At 31.8% G+C, this 21826-nt stretch overlaps 1 protein-coding gene across 2 annotated transcripts in view; it reads left to right on the forward strand.

The window, feature by feature from the left end:
- The window catches only part of LOC143198310 (uncharacterized), a 170488-nt gene extending 151466 nt beyond the window's left edge, over positions 1-19022 (forward strand). For both annotated transcript variants that reach the window (XM_076407446.1, XM_076407447.1), the window contains exons 5-10: positions 1282-1541; positions 10239-10370; positions 11410-11597; positions 17653-17796; positions 17856-17980; positions 18781-19022. In XM_076407446.1, coding sequence (XP_076263561.1) covers positions 1282-1541; positions 10239-10370; positions 11410-11597; positions 17653-17796; positions 17856-17980; positions 18781-18872 — 941 coding nt within the window. In that variant the 3' untranslated portion in view covers positions 18873-19022. The remainder of the gene's footprint in view (positions 1-1281; positions 1542-10238; positions 10371-11409; positions 11598-17652; positions 17797-17855; positions 17981-18780) is intronic.
- Positions 19023-21826: the final 2804 nt, after the last annotated feature.

Below are 21826 nucleotides of genomic sequence, written 5' to 3' on the forward strand. Positions count from 1 at the left end.
ATTTATTTTTGGACAATTCTTTAAAAAGGCGATGTTATTTTTAAAACAATACACCTTGTATCTGCCCAAAAAAAATGCATTAAACATGTTAAGTGATAATTCAATTGAACCAGATAAATTTAGTAAAACAACACCCAATAACAGCAACATGATGCTTTAGTGTGGCTTTAGTGTAACTTCGAAGTGGCCTCCTACCACGGCTATACACGTGTTTAAATGTGACTTTAAATTATCGCCAATGGGCCACAGGTCTTCTGTTAAATACCGGTCTCATTCTCAAAGCAATAGTTGCTTCAACGATTCCAAACTTTTACAGTGTGTGGCACAGATACTGGCCTTTAAAACTGACCACGCGCTGTAGTCCGTCGAGTTGAGATCCGTCGAGTAGGGAGACCCTTCTGCCGATATGATGAAGTCCATAAAATGGACTCGACAACAGTCTTGTGCCGCTTTTGCCGTATGGGCCGGAGCAGACTCCTGTTGGAACGTCCTATTCGCATCGCCGAGGTGCTGCTGAGACCATGGAAATTCGACAGCCTCGAGAATGTCGCCACGATACACGGTCACCAGTTTCTCTTCTGTCAATAGGATGGGAATTGGGTAGCGGTCCGACGCTTGAGTTGACGACATCTTTGGAGCCGTACCTGCTTGTTGTCACTTGTGAAGAGCTAAACTTTTAGAGCTTATATGATCAAACCGATGACTTGCTTATAGCTCCAAAATGGTACTACGTTTGTTTGGCATCCTAAAAACACGACAGAATGAGTTAGCAGAAAGTCGAAACTTAACACAATGATACATAAACACATGAGGAATCCAGTGAGAAAAAGTTGGTTTATCAGGATACAATACTTTCGTGTTAGTATAAATTAAATTTTCATGACACCCTGTATAAAAATTGATTTGGCTTATTCATTAAACTTTGCTTATTGATAGAGGAAATACTGTTGAATTCGAGCAGCAACCCGATAAGTATTCTGGATACCCTACTCCAGAGATATAAACAGTTACTGACTAGTACTCTGGCTATAATTGAACGATCGTTCAAATATTATCAGATGAGTGCCGCTAAAAGCTATCAAAACAAAATAGAAACAAATTGTTTTACAACGAAGGTATCGGATCTTATAGAGAATCATTTCTTGCTTTTTACATTTTAGCGTATAGCGACAGCATATTAGTGATTATTTTGCAAGTAAAATTATTATTACTTTTATAGAATAAATTTAACATCAGAATAAATCAATCTTAAATATTAATAACGTGTAATATCTTAAATAGAATACGAGTCAACTGGAATAGCCGAAGAATACGCAACAGACACCACCCTACCATTCACGACCCTGCCTCCAACAGTCATCACTCAGACCTCGTTCTCCATCCAGAGCGGTAACAGTAGCGGCACGGTGGCGACCACTACCGAGAAGCGGCAGGAGAAAAGGAAAGGCGGCGTCATTTTCCCGAGTGTGAAAAACAAACCGGTCTTAAATAATTCAACTTTCGTCACGTCTGACATCGTCTCGAACGTACGAGACGTAAAGGTAAGCTAATTTATTTATGACGCGTTCTTCTCGTTGTTTTCGACGGTTCGCCGACAAGAAGCGGACGTGATACTTCGCATTTTTGGCATCAGCGCATACCGAAAGTAAGTTTAATAATTAAAAACTCGGTATTTTTAAAAAGGAAAAGCCGAAAATTGTAGAATATTGGACTTATATGTGACTTACTAGCTTATTCAATAAATAAACATATAGCCGTATCACTACTTATTCGTCAAAAGTAGACCTGGACATGTTAGCGTTTCATATTTCATAATATTACAAGTCAAATTCAGGATGAATTAAATAATTATCCATAGAGAAGCTCTTATTATTATTTTTACATATTTTCTTATTCTATCTCCCATTTCTATTCACACAAACCATGTTCAATTTCCAACCATCTCGACCTTGGTATCTTTTTCCTGTTTCTTATCATCCATACTGTGATAATATTTATATATTTTTGGTCATTTCATAGCTCATCATCTTTTTGTTCTGCTGTTTTGGTTAATTTTAGTGTGGCTTTTAATATTTTTCTTTCTTCTAATCTCGATTTCTTTTTATTATTGCCATTATTTTTTTCTCATTGCTATTGTTTCTACGCCATATGTAAATAATCAAATATTTAATTTTAAAATATAAGAAAACTCCAAGCATTGTACACGATTGTTGCAACTTTCGCTAGAAATAAAACAAAACCACTTATCATTATGTCGAGAATACATCATTTTATTAATGAGACTTTAAACAACCATCATGATAATCAAACCAAAGAAAGGGCGTAATAGTGTGAACTAACTTTAGGCTCATTAGGCTTCATACATTTCTAAAGAAAATATAATGAAAACCGTTAGTTTTATTATATATAGCCAAAGGAAGTTTGTTCCTTGGTTATTCTCACATTGGTCAGACAATATATAGATTATTGTTATTATGATGTTTCAGACTTTTTTTCCTTACGATAAAAGCTAAAGGAAAACGTGGAATAAGCAGGTATAATAAAGGAATTGATTTACACAAGTTATACAAGTTTTACTCTATCTGTTATAAGACAAGTATTGACAAAAATCTTCTTGATTTACCCAATATAAGAACTGTGCCGTTCTTTATTACGTTTCTCGTCAAGATAAACAAATTCACTAATATGAACTTCTTTTCACAACCATACACCCGTTTCTGTTCTTTTCGCGGACTTATTAAACAATCTAGTATTCCTTCTGTTTGAATAATATTTAAACAATAAAAATCACTCTCTATAATATAATTTCTGAGATTAACTGAGAAACTACGTATCATATGTAAGAGTTTATTGGCACTGAATAGCCACCGATATGTTCATAACAAGCCCTCAAGGAAAGCCGCCAAAGAAGTGCTTATTATATATCACGCGAAAAACTGGTATCTCCGTATATGATACTATTTTACAATCCGCAAAATTACTTCTTTATGTATGTTTATGTCTCATAGTATTGCTATTTTAAGTGTTATCTCTGGTTAAATCGCACGTTATTTATGTACAAGGCATGTTAAATCTTACACTTTTATTTGTTATAATAAATTTCCAATAAGAACGCTTGCACATTGATACAAGGCAGTCACCATATTGATGAACTAGTAAATTTAAAAATTATACTAACTGTTTTAAGGCCAATCTTCGTGGAAGCTTATAGTGATAACCTATTAATCAGTAAGTTTCTTTTATACTTCTTCAAAACATAAATTTCACAGAAAACATTAATACAATAAACAACAGCCACCCTGGATAATCCGTCCAAGAATTTGGTCACTCCCAAGTCTCAATTTGGAGAAAGAACTGAAGAAATGTTTTAAAAGAGCTGAATTTAAAGAGCAAAATAATGCCAATCTTATTAGGCGAAAACCTAACCCAAACACCCAACGAGCTTAACAATAAAAAAAATTTTAATTGATGAATTAACCAATATTACATTATCTGGATTAGAAATGCTGAAGAAAAGAACTTAATAGAAAAGGATGATTTTTAAGCTGATTCAATAGCTGAATTCCATAGGTCCACATGGGTTTTAATATATGTTTCTATACTATAAATACAACTTACTGTGTACGGATAATTTATATCTTCTCTCAAATAACCAATGCATTTTTATGAATTTTAATTCAAGTTCTTTTCTTTTCCTTCTGATGTGCTCCTTCTAGTGTGCTAAGAGTATTATTCATATTTATTCGTACAAAATTTTGGTTGTAGATGAAAGTAATATGTACTGATTTCTATCCATGTCTAACTCAACTTATTTATATTATCACTTGCATGTTGCAGTTGACTCTGGTTCTGTCCGTTCTTCTTCGGTCTCCAACAATAAGTAACGCATTTAGCAACATTTTCTATATTCCGAGGTATTTAACTGATTCTGCTTGAGGAATCAGGTTATTTTTAGAGAAAAATATTTTGATTAATATATATTGAAACGTTTGTTCACCGTAAATGTTTTTGAGGTGAAAAATGATTACATTACATGCAAACATCTAATATATAACACTTTTACATAAACAAACAGTAAATAGAGATGAAATTCTGTCATGAAAATCAAAATAACAAACGTCAGATAATTAATGGAAACCTATTTACATTGTTCATCAGCCTTCATTGAAACCATTAATTATTCGCGATGACTATAACTAATTACAGCCAATGTCAGTACTACAATGCCTAATAATTTCAAGAAATTGCGTAAAAATCCTGAGAAGAAAAATCAACGTTTCGTGATCAATTATCCTTGTAATTTTTCTTCAATTCTTAGCATTTTAAACTGTGACCTAACTGATGCTTCAACGGTTAATGTCATGATCCAATTTAACACAGATTATGTCGTTAATTCAAGTACGAATGGTGTAATTTAGCAACTCCGTTAGATTCATAAAAAATAAATGTCTTGTATTGAGGGATTTTTATGTCATATAAAATATGATAAATGGCATAGTATCACTGAATTATAACCACAAACTATAGTGAATAGCCTACATCCCACAAAGGAACTCTATTAGGTCTAATATCTGATAAGAATTGGCGTGCCGCAGAGTTTCAACAAAGAGGTGATACTATATTTCCTTTCTATCTTTTTGCGATTGGAATTTTTTACCGATTTCTGATACAGATTTAATTTCTGTACAATACAATGGACATGCGAAAGACAATTACTTATTATGGTTTACTGACTTTCTTCCAATTTAATATTGAAATGTTTAAGATTGATAACGCAGATCTGATGTTTTGTAGAGTAATCTTTATGTTTATTACACTATTACATTGAAATAAAAGAAAATAAATTACGTATTTTTATATTCCAGCCGGCGCTTAGATCGAGTTGATGTGTTTCTAACAGGTCAATTGAAAAATCCCCGACCTACCATAGTAAAAACCATTTTTTTTCGCAACATTTTTTTTATTCAACATAATTCCCTTCAAGAGCGATACACTGATTATAGCGACCCTCCAACTTTTCGTTTTGACGATCACCTCTTCATTCGACGAAAATTTCTTCCCAACGATCATTCTTTTGCTACCTGAGCACAGAAAATAGTCGCTGAAGGCCATATCTGGAGAAAACGGTGGATGAGGAAGCAATTCGAAACCCAATTCATGGATTTTTGCCATCATTTTCACTGACTTGTGGCACGATGCATTATCTTGGTGAAACAGCACTTTCCTTTCCTTCAAGTGCGGCCATTTTTCGGCGATTTCATCCTTCACACGGTCCAGTAACGCTATGTAGTAGTCACTGTCGATAGTTATTTTTGAATGAAAATTATTCCATACGCATTACAAAATACAGCTGCCATAACCCTGCCAGCCGACTATTGCATTTTCCCACGCTTTGGAGCGGGTTCATCGTGTGCAGTCCACTCGAGTGACTGTCGATTGGATTTCGGAGTGAAATGATGGAGCCATATTTCATCCATTGTCATATATCGAAGCAAAAACTCGGGTTTATTACTCTTGACTATCTTCTAAAACTACTCCGAATCATCAACTCGTCGTTCTTTTTAGTCAAAAGTAAGCTCGCGCTGCACCCACTTTGCATAGAGCTTTCTCATACCCAAATATACGTGAATGATATGATGTACACGTTCAGTCTATCAATCTTTAGAGTGTCTGCTATTTTATTCAATTTCAATTTACGGTCATTCAAAATAATTTTGTGAATTTGTTAAATGTTTTCGTCGGTAACAAACCCTTTTGGGCGTTCACCGTCTTCGGTGCTCATTTCACCACATCTAAACTAAACATACCAATCCTTTATGGTTGATTTTCCTGAGGCAGAGTCCGAAAACTCGCCATCAAGCAAAGTTTTTGCTTCAACTATATTTTGTTCCTTCAAAAAGCTATATTTTATCCACACGCGAAATTCTTTTTTTTCGATTTTTTTCACAATAACAAAAATTGGTTCACTCAAAATGCTATAATTCACAAACTAATGATCCGACAATGTCAAATTTATACACGCATCTTTCGAGGCTTAGTGCTAACTAAAAAACATATGGATTCTAGTAGCGCCATCTGTGTTTCAGACCGGGGACTTTTCAGTTGACATATTATTAGTATTTTGTTTTATATCAATCATAATAATCCATCATGAGGCATCAAGAATCACACACTAAATAATAAATTAGGTTTAAAATATACCACCAATACTATGCCCTCCAATTGTCAACGAGGAATGTTTTCCTTATTATTAGTTATAGCTGATTAACAGGGCCAATGAAAACGATATATATGGATGAGAATAAGAATATTCGTACGGTACAAAGGCTCAATTTTCAAAATGATTGAACGCATCAATAAAGTAGCTTCTCTCAGGAAAATGATACAATACGACAAATCGACTATTTAAGAAACATATGCGGATGAATGGTTACCTCGCCTTGATTGCCCATTAACGGCTTGAACTAGAGTTAATTGTTTAACGTTAACGTATATAACGCCTGCAAGAAATATTTTTAACAAACGTCTTATATTATATGATGAGTGCTTAAAAAGCAAACTGACTAACTTTACACTGAACTACTTCCGATGTCACTTCACGTCAGTTCAGCAATAACATTATACACCATTATCTGATTATTTTAGATAAAAATTATGTTAAAAAATTGTATAAAATATATATATATATATATATATATATATATAAAATGGCTTCAGTTTTATTGTCTGATTTCTAGAGAATTTCTAGCCCAATTTTAAAAATTTCTGGTCCTCTCCATTCTAACCGAAAACAAAACCAATAAATAATAACAAATAATACACGTACTCTTCATGTTTTACCTAGTCTTCTGTAAAACCACGTTATATAAACGGATATTTAAATCCGAAACTCTGCAAAAGTTGGCGACAATATACCCGATATACGCATGTAGTTATTGTCGGCTTCTTTATACCATTCGAGATCTTTTTGTCGAGCCAAAATATTACGGGTCTTTATGCCTTATTAGGTAAAGAAATGATCACGCCTTCCAGTACTTCAACCATAAATTAGATAAGATCACCGAATCGTTATCGCACGCAACAATCGCCGCATTATATTCGCGCGGGTTATAAATTTCTTCCTTGTGCGAAATTATCATTAATTTTCTACATATAAGCACGTGATATAAAAAAACTACAAAGCAAACTCTCTACAATGGTGGTGGAATGAAATGATCTACTATGGAATGGTGAAGGGGTCGACCTGTTCGTGTATCCACCAATTTGTTTAATATTTTTCTCATTACATAATTAATGAAATATTTTAATGTGAATCTGAAACATTATAACATATTTTAAAGTGTTAATATTTTATTTACAATATCCTCAGTAAAATATGCTGACTTAGGGCAGATAAAGCTAAACTGAACTTGGTTCCATAACAGTTACGACTACCATACATGGAAATAAACGAAATGTATCATTTCGATAATCTACATCTTGTTATGTTCATCATTTGTTAATTATATTGTTATGTTTTTAATTACTTATTGTATTTTGATATATGATAGCAAAAATTTGTTCAAATTCAGAAAGAAATAAAACTTTATTGTATTGTTAATAGAGCATATTTCAAAAATGTATTGGTTACAGTAAGTATTTGTTAGTATATTATGCTTTACCCGTACAAAATTAATAGTAAAATGTACAAACACTAAAACTGAAATATGAATGAAAATTATAATACATTCTAGATGTAACAACATGAAGAAATTACATAGCGAATGTAATGTATGTATGGCAGAGAATGTAAACTGTAACTAGTTACCAATATTAATGTCAACATTCGTAGAGGTTATTAAAAAATATATGTTGTTTAACTTAATATTTGATAAGAATATGTAATAAGTACGACACTGCTACAGGCAATATCGTACATGTTTGGAGAATATGAAATACATATAGTGTATTCAATGTTATTTTGTACATACGTCATGTAAATTTATAATCTCAAAACGTCGCAATGTTGTCGAATCAACTCTTAGTTTTTGTTTGGCTTTGACATTCAACAAAATTCTAATTTAAATAAAATAATGAAACAAAAATGTTATCAAACTTATATAGTTTATTTTAACATTATATTACATCTAATGCACGTATTATCGAAGGACTTAAAACTAAAAATAAAAATACAGGTACAATTGTTTGTAGCTGAGAGTTATTTTATTATATTTACATTGAACTCTTTTCCATACCACCCATGAGGTAGTTTTAGGCGCGTTTTTTATATAGTTGTATCCCATTGGAAACCTAATCGTCCTAATTAATATTCATATATCAAAGTAATGTATTTTACTTTCATTACAGAGCATATTTATTTACCTTCTTACTAAACGTTCTAATTTCCTTAGATGGTGTGTTTACTTGTCAAACCATCTTGATAACACTGTATTTTTTATTTCTTTTGCTGCTATCTATGTACACCATTCTTGATAAAAATAATCACTGAATTCTGCCTAATGCATATACCATATCTACAAAACAGTTAGTATTCATCCCGTCCTCACACATTCTAACCTAATGCTCATGTTTAATTCTTAACAATTACAATCATATCTATGCACATAAATTTTTGACACCCTACAATACCATTTTCTACAGTTATACTATATTAATTATGTGCATACCTTTAGTTGCTTTCACTCTCGTCACTCTGAGATAGAATTTCCAGTAATACTACATGAAAAATATCCATTGATAAGTTTCATTTTATATTTAGAACAAAATTAAAGTTTAAATTCCAATTGTCCTAAAATATTGATAATTATGAATAGTTTTTCAAAGAGAAACCATATTGTTAACTTAATTTGTTTCTCAAGAATATACGAATCTGTAAATAATTAAAACGCCAAACGTATATTTCATATATTTATTAAGACAAAATATAATATTTCCATGTCAGCTTTCTTCTACAAAACTGTTATAGGTTGATGAAGTACATTTTCCCACCTAAATAAAGACTAACATACTTAAAAATCAATAAAACAAATATAATTTCCTGCTAATGCAAGATTTATAGGCTATAATTACTCATTTGAATGGGACTGGAAAGCTGAATTACGCTATATAACGAAAAGTTTTATTGATAAAACAAAAACCAATAATATTAGCCCATTCTAAAATGTAAATCTTGGGAAACGCTGATTAATGGGTATAATAACTTCATTAAAATAAATAATAGTCTTTTAAGTTTCGTATTTATATGCATTTCACTTATAAAATATTTAAACTCATTTTATTTGACTTCCTACTATTTCCTATAGTGGGAAAAAGTAGTTTTTGCGCTATTTTCATTTCTGTTTAATGAGCTTGAATACAATTTTAAAACAAAAATAATATATTAACAGGTGTATATCTTAATTGATTTAATGTAGATAGTTTTTCTTTGTTTAATTAGTAACACAGGATATTGGTTTTAGTCTACTTTTTTAGTACAAAGCGTAAAGAGATTAAAAAGTTTTAAATTATTATTTATTTCAGTATATTTTGCTTGAGGAACATTCCTATTTAATGGCCAATAGCTAATAGCCAGCAAAAATATTTGGATTTTATTTTCACTAATCAGATTCGTTTTCAATTATGAAAATAGTATTTGGAATATCTGGCGATGACACAGTCATCATTTCATTTTATGGCAAAAAATCCTCTACCTAGGGTTATAGAAATAGTACATGGTAATCAGTCAACAACATCTACGAATGGACTGATTATTGAAAAATGTAGCTCAGTAGCTCGAAATATGACCAATTTTGCGTTGTTGTGAAATGACAAAAACCTTATTATATCGCTTGAGGAATGAATACCTTGGTGTTCATCTCGATGGCTTGTTAACCATATTGTTGGCCAAAAAGCAGAGTAGATCTTAAAATTCAAATGAACTTTAACTCACTTAGTCTAATTTAATTTCAATTTTGGAAATACATATTGATGTATTCATCTTGCGCCCGTTTTGCTTGTGTATTGCTGCAAGTGCAGCACAACAATAGTAATAAATAAATTTATAAACTAAGATTAAAATAGATATATCGAACATTTTTAATTAATTATAATTTTAACAAATAATGTATGATAAAACTTTTTATCCAATATATCGTGGTTCACAATCTTTTCTAACCATGTAGCAAATATATAGCAATTGTAATTGTAATTGTAATGTAGTTTTATGCGATTCACTCTATGTTCTTTTCTGGAATTTCCAGGGATATTCCTGTGCTGATCTATATTCTGCCGGAATGAGAAACTCTGGAATATATTATCTACAGATACGTGGTACCACTTTCTGGTTCTTGAAAGTATTCTGCGAGCAGGAAATAGCTGATGGTGGATGGATTGTAAGTATAAAACAACAATAAATCTATTAATTACTCAATTGGGTGTAATATTCAAAAAATATTGATATCCAATACTGATATTAAACCACGACATTTAGTAAATCAAAATTAGTCATTTCAGACTTTAACGCTTCCATTCAATAAAATTTAAATTGATTTTTTACACAAAATTAATAGTTCTAAGATGACCGAATTTAATTAATCAGGTAGAAAAATAGTTAAATGGAATAAAAGATGCCAACAAAAGAACCTATTTACCAAGATGTTACTGCTGATTTATTCCAGTTCAGTTCAATGTCGCAAGCGATTAGTGAAGCTATTACATTGATAAATCAAAGGATGAAGTCATTGAATATCCGAAAAAAATCAACCATATTAAATTCAATTTATTCTAGCATCAATGACTATATAATTTGCAGTTCGTAAGATAATAAAAAACAAATTAGCAAACTGCATTAAATTGCGATTACTAAATATTCAAAATTGCCTGTATGGTCATATTTGAATTGAGCTGTTCAGTGTTTTATTGTTAATTCCAAAAATGGAGAATACCCATACATTTTAATAAGCTCTGTTAATGTTATTACTTCTTTTTTTATCATATATTTTCATTCCGCTTGATATTTAATGTTTTAAAACAGAATTTGTGTAGTTTAATTAAAATTTTAAAATAACAAATTATAATTACACACTTCTACTTCACAAATTAAAAGGAAAATCACTTGTAAAAACTACCAGATATGGTATTCGTCATACAGCTAGTAATATGAAAATTAGATGATAAAACTTCACATGTTAAGTTAAGTATTAGACAATTTTTGATGATTAAAACTAGAACAAGAGGTTTATAATAAACTTATTACCCATTTACATTTCTAATGTCTTCCACACCAATTCGTGAAGAAAAATAGCAGTTACTTTCAAAAACCAATCAAAAATTTTGTTAATTAAGTCAAATCAAATAATAAGCTTTTAACCTTTCTGTGAAAATGATATAATCCCTTATGCTTTGTGAACGATCATATTTCTGTTTATTTAGGTAATTCAAAGAAGAAATGACTATGGCATTCCGCGAGAAAACTTCAATAGAGACTGGAATGACTACAAAAATGGATTCGGCGATCCATCGAAAGAATTTTGGTTGGGTAATGAGAACATCTACATGCTGACTAATAACGAAGAATACGCTTTAAGAGTGGAACTGGAAGATTTTGAAGGAAATAAACGGTAAGCTAGTCGGGTTATGTGTAAAAAATCGAAATAATTATTTCAGTCATGCCAGTAACCAGTGTAATATCGCCGTTGGTCATTCTACAATTATTAGCGTCAAATCTTGATAACATTAACGGATAATAGTAGTAAATATATAAACGATAAATCGCTTTAAACAATCCAATAAAATGGGATTTTAAATAAATTGTTTTTTTTTAATTTTGGAAATTATTAAATTTAAGAAAAAGTGAAAGTATTAAAAGTTTATTGTCAGAATCGAAATTTACATCATGACAGTTTCTAGTCAAACTTTTTTATAATAAAAATAACCCATTGAAGTCCTTATTCGAGAAAAGGTATATATTCATTAGTTTAGTATATAAGAACTTCCATTACTTGAGGAAATATTATCAACATTCACTACATTAATTTCAAAAAGCAATAATTCTGAGAATTCTCCTAATATTATATCTAGTTTTTATGTATTTATTTAATTTATTTTAAAGTTTGTCTTATTATGATTATGATCTTTATTCTTATTATTTTAGAACTTATATGTTTAATAAACTGTAAAATCTTCATTTGGAAGTGTTCTCTGTACAATCTACCAACATTCTTAACGTCAATTGCAGCGGCATATCATCATGCTTGTCCCATATAAACTTCTGTACCACTACTTATAATAACCAATACCTAAGAGCCGTGACAAATTTTTTCATTTTACAGGGATGTTCCAAACTAGTAATTTATTTATGTGATTTCGATTAAACCTTTTGTGATCATATATTATAAATTTTTCTTGCATGAGTCGTGAAGGATATTCGTTACTTTTCGAATTGATGATTGAAAGATTTAAATATCAGCGCGTCAGTCATAACATATAACAAGTCAATTTAAAAGTCCCCTGCCTGAGACATAGATGGCGTTACTACAATTAAATCCATATGTTTTTAGTTGGCCCTAACCCTCAAGAGATGCGTGTAAAAATTTAACAGCTGTCGGATCATTAGTTTGTGAATTATAGCATTTTGAGTGAAGCAACTTTTTCGAATTTCGCGTGTTGATAAAATATTGCTTTTTGAAGGGAAAAAATACAGTTGAAGCAAAAACTTAGCTTGATGACGAGTTTCCGGATACTGCCCCTGGAAAATCAACCATCAAGGATTGGTATGCTAAGTTTAGACGTGGTGAAATGAGCACCGAAGACGGAGTGGACGACCAAAAGGGGTTGTTACCGACGAAAACATTTAAAAAATCCACAAAATGATTTTGAATGACTGTAAATTGAAATTGAATTAAATAGCAGACACTCTAAAGAAATCAACTTTCATAATTCTCAATAACTGCTTTGGAAAAGGAAGGACCATCAACAGCGACTAGTACATAGCGCTATTCAACCGTTTGAGATACGAAATCGCCGAAAAACGGTCGCATTTGAAGAAAAAGAAAGTGCTGCTTCACCAAGACCGTGTCGCAAGTCAGTGAAAACGATGACTAAAATCCATGAATTGGACTTTGAATTGCTTCCTCATCCGCCGTATTCTCCAGGTCTGGTTCCTACCGACTATTCCCTGTTCTCAGATCTGAAATGAATGCTCGCTGGGAAGAAATTGTTGTCGAATGAAGAGGTGATCGACGAAACTGAGGCCTATTTTGAAAAATGGTATCGAAAAGTTGGAGCGTCGCTATAATCAGTGTATTACCCTTGAGGGGAATTATGTTGAATAAAAAAACTAATTTTGCCAAAAAAGTATGTTTGACTATGGTGGGCCAGGGTCGTTTCATCCTGTCATCCTTTCCACTTTGGCAATACATCTTCAACTACCGAAATCACAAATGCAGGTCAATATACAGACGAAATAAAGTTGAAATTATTGATGAACAGCACTATTTAACATGCGATTGATAAAAATATTAAGAATGAGCATCAACTATGATTAAATATTTAACATAAGATCATCTAAAACATTTAATCTTTTTCAATTGATAAATGATAAATCATTTGTATTATCAATTGATAAAAGTTATAAGGTCTTAGGCATACAGTACATATGGTACAACGAATATAATTGGCAATTAATAATATTTGTCAACAAAAAGCTTCGATAGAAAGCTGCAAGCACGATGATTGTTAATTAAAAGTGACAAATTTAATTGATGCTAGATATAAATCTAATATAACTATTGCTTGATGATGTTGTAGAAAGCTGCTGAACTACAAGGTGTCTCAAAAGAACGATTATATGACATTACAGCTTATAATGTCACTTCAGCTACTCTGTTCTCTACTGACAGTAACGGCAGTCTTTAAGAGTCTATTATGGGTGAGATATTGGTAAACGATGAAGAGCCCTCAGCGACCTGGTTGTCTGAGTCTAAGCATTGGTACTTTAATTTTTGCAACAACTATATTTTGAGGAGCACTTAAGTCTTGTAAGTTAATATACTTGTGCAAAATGCGCTGCATTGATGATCTACAAATTTAAAATGTTTGCACGTTTACAGTTAAATATTTTCTATGAAATCTTCAAATTCATTACGTTTTTTCTATGTTGAGGCTTCTAGTAATCTTTATGAAGTAAATTAGAAGAAAAGGCTAAAGATCGCTTTTGATCGCTGTTGTAAATCTTAATGGAATTAAGGAGAAACCAGTACAGGAGTAAACTTGAGACTGCATTAGAAATGACGTCATTCTAATTCATTTAAGATGTGACAATTGAATTTGTCTATCGAGGGTATATAGGTAAACAATTCCTCACAAGATTCTGTGGTGTAATGGAGCTGTTGGATGGAAAACGTAGTGAACAATCCCGAAAAAGAGATGGAACTTGATAACAAAAAGGGATTTAAAAAATGAGAAACTAATATCGTCAGTTACTGCCGATCGCCAACCGTGGCGAGACTTAATGAAGTCATCGGGCGCTGGATTGATTAAGGACACCACCTTATATTTTTAAGCACGAAATTTTGAAAAAAAAGAAACATTTGAACACACCTCGCTCGCTGTATACGTATTAATCGCAAAGTTGGTCGACCAGAATTCAACAAACACAATCTAAGATCGTACATTATACAAGATTCATCACATACCCGTCAACAATAAATTTCTCAACGAACAAAATGCAATAAACGAACAATCGTTTCTGTTATGGGTTTGATGATGATCGTTAAAAAAGTGTCGGCCGCGTTACGTAACGACCGCAGATCGGTTCGTTCTTTTCGAGTTTGATTCCTGTTTGTCAATTTACCTTCTAGTTGTCGACAAATTACGTGTCGATTACTCCGGTACCTATCCGAACAATTCATTCTGCATTTATACGAGAGAACTTTCACAATAAGGGAGATACCGACGAATTATCAATAAACGAATGTTACGACAATCGTTTTGGTTTCTTAATCGAGACCAAAAAGCTTCCTATTTTTATTTAAATTTAGTTATTTGATCACCTCCATGTCAGAACTGATTTTCTGGAGCAAACAACTAATTTAATAGCTTGATAATTCTATATATGCTGTTTTAATAGATAATATTGTAGATATTTTTTAATTGAGTAGCCTGTTTTGAAGCCAACTTTACACAAAAAATAGAGTTTTCTAGAGACCAGAAGAAATAGTAATCTGACGGGGCAAGGTCTGGGGTATATGGTGAATGTATCAAATCTTCCTAACGAACCTGTCCAACCTAGGCGTGTGACTAAAAGCGTACGTAGTAGATGATGTATAAGAAGCTCTTGATGAACACTTCGTTTCCAATACCACCAAATAGTTAACAGTACCTTCCTTAGCGTCAATGCAATGCGGGTAACTGTTTGTCTTCCAGACTTTAACCATGATTTTTTTTTGTATGGTGGTACGTGATTCATTCTCCGTAATCATTCGTTTCAAAAATCGCTCGAATTCGTTTAATTTCAAGAATAATTCACAAATTACAGTTGTCAGTGGATATGGTCAGTATTCCGTTGTTCAATGTTTCTGACAACCTAATTTTACAGTGAAAAATGTACTACGTTAGCCAGCCAATGCGAGGTCCAACCAATTCTCAAATTGGTGTTCACTTAAGTGTCCATCACAATAAACACTACACAAATTTCAATGAGCTTGCGCTACATTCTATTACGATCTTTATCTTTTCAAAGACAATATAAAATTCTAGACATATACTTAGCACAGTTAATATAACGTGAAGCAACATAAGTACCACAAAATATTCGCCAACTATACAGAATTTCTATGATAGCTCGCAGGTAGACTGCCAAATAGAGCAGTTCAGGCATCATCAACAGAAGTTCATTAAATCATGTTACAATTATCCGAAAAGATCGTCTTACGTAAGTTGGGAGACGAGATGATCAACAAACCGATACCAAACCTCATAACACCTATTGAGTTAATTAAAGGAATTTTAACATCTCTAAACCCTTAACAACTTCTAGATGTTGATTAATTTTTGTGTTCAGTTTGCTGTTTTGTCAGACGATAAGCATGTAATATCCTCTCAATTGACACCTTTTTTCACTTACTTACGTCTGCGAATGACAACCCGGAATCGTAGAGGAATATTTGTAACGAAAAATACATACAAATTCGTAAATTATTTTAAAAAATTAAAAAATTGATTTATAATAACATAAATAAGTGTAATATAAATAATAATGTAATATAATATTAGGCTCATAAATTAATTTTTTAAAAGTTCTTGAAGCCCTATTTTGAGAAATCGGTTTTGTCCATAGATAGCCGCTATTCCGTCTCAAAAGACGATGTATCTTTTGAGGATGTCTAGGAATCGACCCATATTTTTGGTAACTTCATAAATGAAAACCTGCTGATTGTCTGATTCTTGTCTGATTTTTCGTCGTTTTCGGTGTCTAGAACTCTGTTTGTCTTCGGTCTCAAAAGCACCACTTTTAAAACGTCTAAACCAGTATTCATATTTCGAAAATTATGAAGCATGGTAGCAATAAGTTTCACATGGATCTTCAGCCATCTTTGTCTTCCAACTGAAGTAAATATATAAAACTTCCCGCAAATGCATTTTACTGGGTACAAATTCACTCGTTTCACATCAGTCAAAATATTTTATAATGACATACATAAGTGTAATATAAATAATAATGTAATATAATATTAGGCTCATAAATTAATTTTGAAAAAGTTCTTGAAGCCCTATTTTGAGAAATCAGTTTTGTCCATAGATAGCCGCTAAAATATGTTGTTCATACTTGACTTGACGAAATGACTTGATGAAATGGGAATATACCGACATTTTTATTCTTTACGACATTAAATATAACATATGTAAATAATATTATCATCACTCAACTTTCATAAAAAAATGCAACACAAAAATACTGATGTGAATAAAAATCTAAATTATTATTATCACATTTACACTTAGTTCTTGATCTTTTTGGTGATGTACTGTCTGGTTTCAATCCAATTCAGGTTGAAGCTACGGATTCAGCTGTTTCAAAAGAATCTGTGGAGGAACACATTTTCGGTTTTCAAACCTCTGAATTTACGTTAAAAAAATTTCTACTTGTTTCTAATTCTTTTTGGATATTTTAATGTGGACTAAACAATTTTTGCTGATTACAATATTGAACTTATGTGTCTATATTTCCCTTTTTAATAGATTAAAGTAAGTGGTCTATGTATATCTCCCAGTTCCATCAGGTACATTAAGCATAGCGATAGACTTACTGCTTAAGTTATAATTAAAAATAGCACGTGCTTAAGAAATACTCCACATTTGCATCTGTAATCATCTCGTAGGAAATTTCAAATAACAAATGTAGGCTAGAGCAGGTTAAAAGATTCAGAAAACAGAAAGAAAAGAATAAACAAAAACAGAGAGAAAGATAAATTTAGTCAGAGATGTCTTAAAGACATTTTGCTTTTTATAATGGAATATTTGAAAATTGATTGTAATTATTGACTTGACTATTAAGCTGGAGAACAGGATTATTGCCTTTGTTCAGAATTATTCATTTTCTTGAGAGAGTAGTTTAGTTATTAAGTAAATTAATGAATACTATAGTCTTTAATAACATTCTTTCTTTTTTTATAGCTACGCTCAATATTCTCATTTCAAAATATACTCAGAAGGTGAATACTATAAGTTGGAAATCGACGGTTACGAAGGAAACGCTGGAGACTCACTGAATGATCCATGGTACGGCAGCAATAACAGCCCATTCTCAACGTACAACAGGTATACAAGCACCTATAACATTCACTAGTAGCATAATACAACCAAATTAATCATTTCAGAGATAATGACAGGTCCAGTCTGAACTGTGCTTCGATGCTGAAGGGGGGTTGGTGGTGGAAATCGTGCGGCAGAGGACTGAACGGACTCTACCTGAATGACCCACAAGATTTAACGGCTAGACAAGGTATGTTTACTATTATTGTTTATTATTCGTATATGGATTGGGCCAACGAAATGGCTTTACTCAATAAATGCCAAACCAGGCATATAGATGACGCCACCTTCAAACACAATAACAATAAAATGAATATAAACACTTCAATACATTGTCGTCAAACATAGAGTAATATATAGAGTGTTAATATGGGTGTCATAATATGACTCATTTTGATTTTAAAGTTTGGGTAATATTTTCATGATTTCTTCTGTTCTATTCCTGTAAATTACAATATATATGAATACAAATGCTCTATACGAAAACGACGTCTGATTTTTTTATTTCCGCACATATACTGGACACAACACTTTTGAGAATGAAGATACATTATAACCAAATAGTGATTATAATTAAGGCACAAAAATACTGATCATACTCAATGTCAGACACACAAAAATGGCGTCATTACAAACTATAGAAATAAGCAATCGAGTTATAGAAATTAGCCAATCAAATGCCCTTGTAGGGCAATTCAAACGAACCAATCGAAAAAGTGGTCTCAGAGCCAGCATTAGTTGGAGCGCACAAAACATTTCCTCGAAACAATGAAACAATCTGAAGCAAACCATAGAACCAAGCAATCGTGCTATAGAAGTGAAATGTCTTTGTATGGCAATTCAAACTAACCTATCAAAAAAGTATTGGTGTACTGGTGGTATCTCTATATAATACTCTATGTCGTGTAACAACGTCTTTTAAATTAATTCCTTGGTCCATTTATTAAGCGACTCACTTCGTAAATTTCATAATAATGTATATGGTTCTAGGTATCGTCTGGTTCCGCTGGAGAGGATGGGACTACACCCTGAAGAAGTCAGTCATGATGATAAAACCGAAGAACTTCTTGAACGGCACTTAAATCGGGATCAATCATCAAAACATTCTGTACAAATTGTAAATGTTTTGTGTAATATTTTATTCGAATCAGAATCAACGAAAAATCCAATTTATAATCAATCGAAATTATATACACTCTTCTCTTTCTCTCAAACATCCGCAATCATCACTATGAATCACTATTTCGGTCAACCTAAAAAAATATTATGATAACTCGCGAAACAGACCGGTTTTCTTTCGTTAAATTCTAGGAGGTTGACTTGATCAATGAGAAACATCAATGGCATTGTAGAAATCACTATATCTCCAGCTTCTGTCCTTATTTTTCTAACTTATTCCGCTTTATTATTATATCTACTAACAATAATTCGTTGAATAAGAAACATCAGTATTATATATACGATATATTTAGAGTTAAGATTTAGGATATTGTTCTTCACTTTAACTATTTAGACCGTCTCCCTCGGATTGCTTGATTATAAATTGGAAACATTTGATGAAAAACACCAACGACAAAGATTTAACGTAATTTCACCGCTATCGAAATGGAAAATTTTAAGGAAAAGGAAATTTTAAGACTGCAAAAACCTTATAGAAGTTAAAATTTAGAAAAACGAAACGTAACCTTTAACAATAAGCTTCTTCTAAACATTTAAGTATTTAAGCGTTATTTTTTGTATAATAAAATTGCGTACGCATGAGGCTTAGGTTCATGAAGGACACTTCGACGTTACCAAGTTAATGTGTTTTATGAATTTAGGAGGATTATTATATATATATATATATATATATATATATATATATATATATATATATATATGTATTTGATTGAATTTTAACTTATATTTTGTTACTGTAAATAATATTATATCAGAAAATGTATAAATTTTATATTTACTTTAATAAAGTTGATTTAAAATAATGATTTTTTATTATTTTATATATTTGCTGCCCCTTGTATGCTATAATTCAGTATTTAATGCGGATGTATAATGTTAAATTCTACATAAAAATGTATATTGACTGGACACAGTTACAATCCCTTTTGATCTTTTAAAATATAACTAGATTTCAAGGAAAACTAGTAGAGATGAGAAAGGTATAGGGTATTTTTTATATTTATTTTATGTTTTTTAATACTAGAAGTACAAAATAGTTTTCATATCTCTGTAACTAAGTCACCAAACGAAATAAAAGCCTATAGACCTATATCACTGCTGCCAGTAATATCTAATGTTTTTGAAATACTCCAGTTGAAAAGAAAAAAAACTATCATAGAGAGAAAAAACCCTATACAACAATTAACCAAGTCCACAGAATAACAGATGTCACTGAAAAAGTCTACGAAATTAAAATGTATGCTCAGCTATATTCTTAGATGTAGCACAAGCCTTCGACAAGGTTTGGCATGAAGACCTTGTTCATAAACTACAGAAAATGCTACCAAAACAACACACCGAACTATTAAAATCATACATTACAACCAGAATGTTTAGAGTCAAGCAAGAAGAAGCTTACTCTACAATTAAAGAAGTTAAAGCAGGTGTACCACAAGGAAGTGTACTGGGACCAATGCTTTATCAACTTTACACTTCTGATATACCACAAATGGAAAATATCCCGATGGCTACATTTGCTGATGATACTGCGTTTATAGCTGTCGGAGACAATAGTGAAGAAGACTCACGAAAATTACAACTGGCAAGTGACAATATAAATAATTGGACACAAGCTTGGAAAATAAGAATTAATGAAAGTAAATCTGTACATGTACAGTTCACCTATAAACAGACCGTACAAGCACCAATAACATTAAATAATACTATCATTCTATATAGCAACAACGCTAAATATCTCAGAATGAATCTTGATGCAAAACTTCGCTGGAAGTAACATATAAAGAAGAAAAGAAAAGAACTGGAATTGAAATATAGGAAAATGTATTGGCTAATTGGAAAAAAAATCACAATTATCAGTACATAATAAATTGCTATAATATAAGCAAATACTGAAACCTATATTGACATACGGAGTTCAATTATGAGGATGTCCTGCAAAGAGCAACATAAATATTGAACCTACAAATTTTTCAGAACAAAGTCCTAAGAGGTATTGTGGCCGCACCAGTATCTACCTCAGATATCCATAGCCAGTCAAGAAATAAAGAGAATTGCAAGGGGGCATGAAGAAAGACTTCATTCTCATGAGAATACTGAGTATTGCAGCTTTTGGATACAACCAGAACAGGACACAAAATCAAAAGAATCAAACCATTTGATCTTGTGTAGTGTTGTGTGGTAAGGTGCTTATAATAAAAAATACAGCAGTGACATGTACAAACATTATTTCACCAGAGACTGAGATAGGGCCGATGGATCCTTCTAGTTATATACCTAAATTTATGTTATCATAAAGACAAATTGTAGGTTAGACGGAAATGACTAGTAACAATGTAATAGTTAAATAATAATAAAAATAAAATATCTCTGTAAATGTACTCACAACACTATATTGTAAAATTCCTGAACTTTTGACGACATCCATGAATCTTCTAATTATTATATTATTAATCTTCATATACTGTATTATTCAGACAGGTCTTGTGACATCATCAATATAAATAAGTACTATTCAGAGGGATAATCTGAGTCTAGTAAATAGGTTTGATGAGGTAGTGTTTTCCATGTAAATATTCTCACATTCTTTCAAATAAGGCCCAATGTCCTCTCACACTTTTAAGCTTTCAACGCCTTCTCATGATGATTTACTTCCATTTAAACTTTTATCTCGATTTCTCCATACGGTTTAAGTTTCATAAGGTTTCTTCAAATTAAAGTCACACTTGACTCAAAATTTGAAAAAAGTACCAAGGGCAAAATCTCTAAATATTTAAATTTACTTGATTTGTTACCAGTACCACATAGTTGGATTACCTATGACCAAATAGACCTAAGCATTGATTTGTATGACAATAGC

This window comes from Rhynchophorus ferrugineus, unplaced genomic scaffold (genome assembly GCF_030347505.1).
Source record: "Rhynchophorus ferrugineus isolate W39M unplaced genomic scaffold, kcgeb_rfMv2 rfM6, whole genome shotgun sequence".
NCBI classification, from domain to species: Eukaryota; Metazoa; Arthropoda; class Insecta; order Coleoptera; family Curculionidae; genus Rhynchophorus; species Rhynchophorus ferrugineus.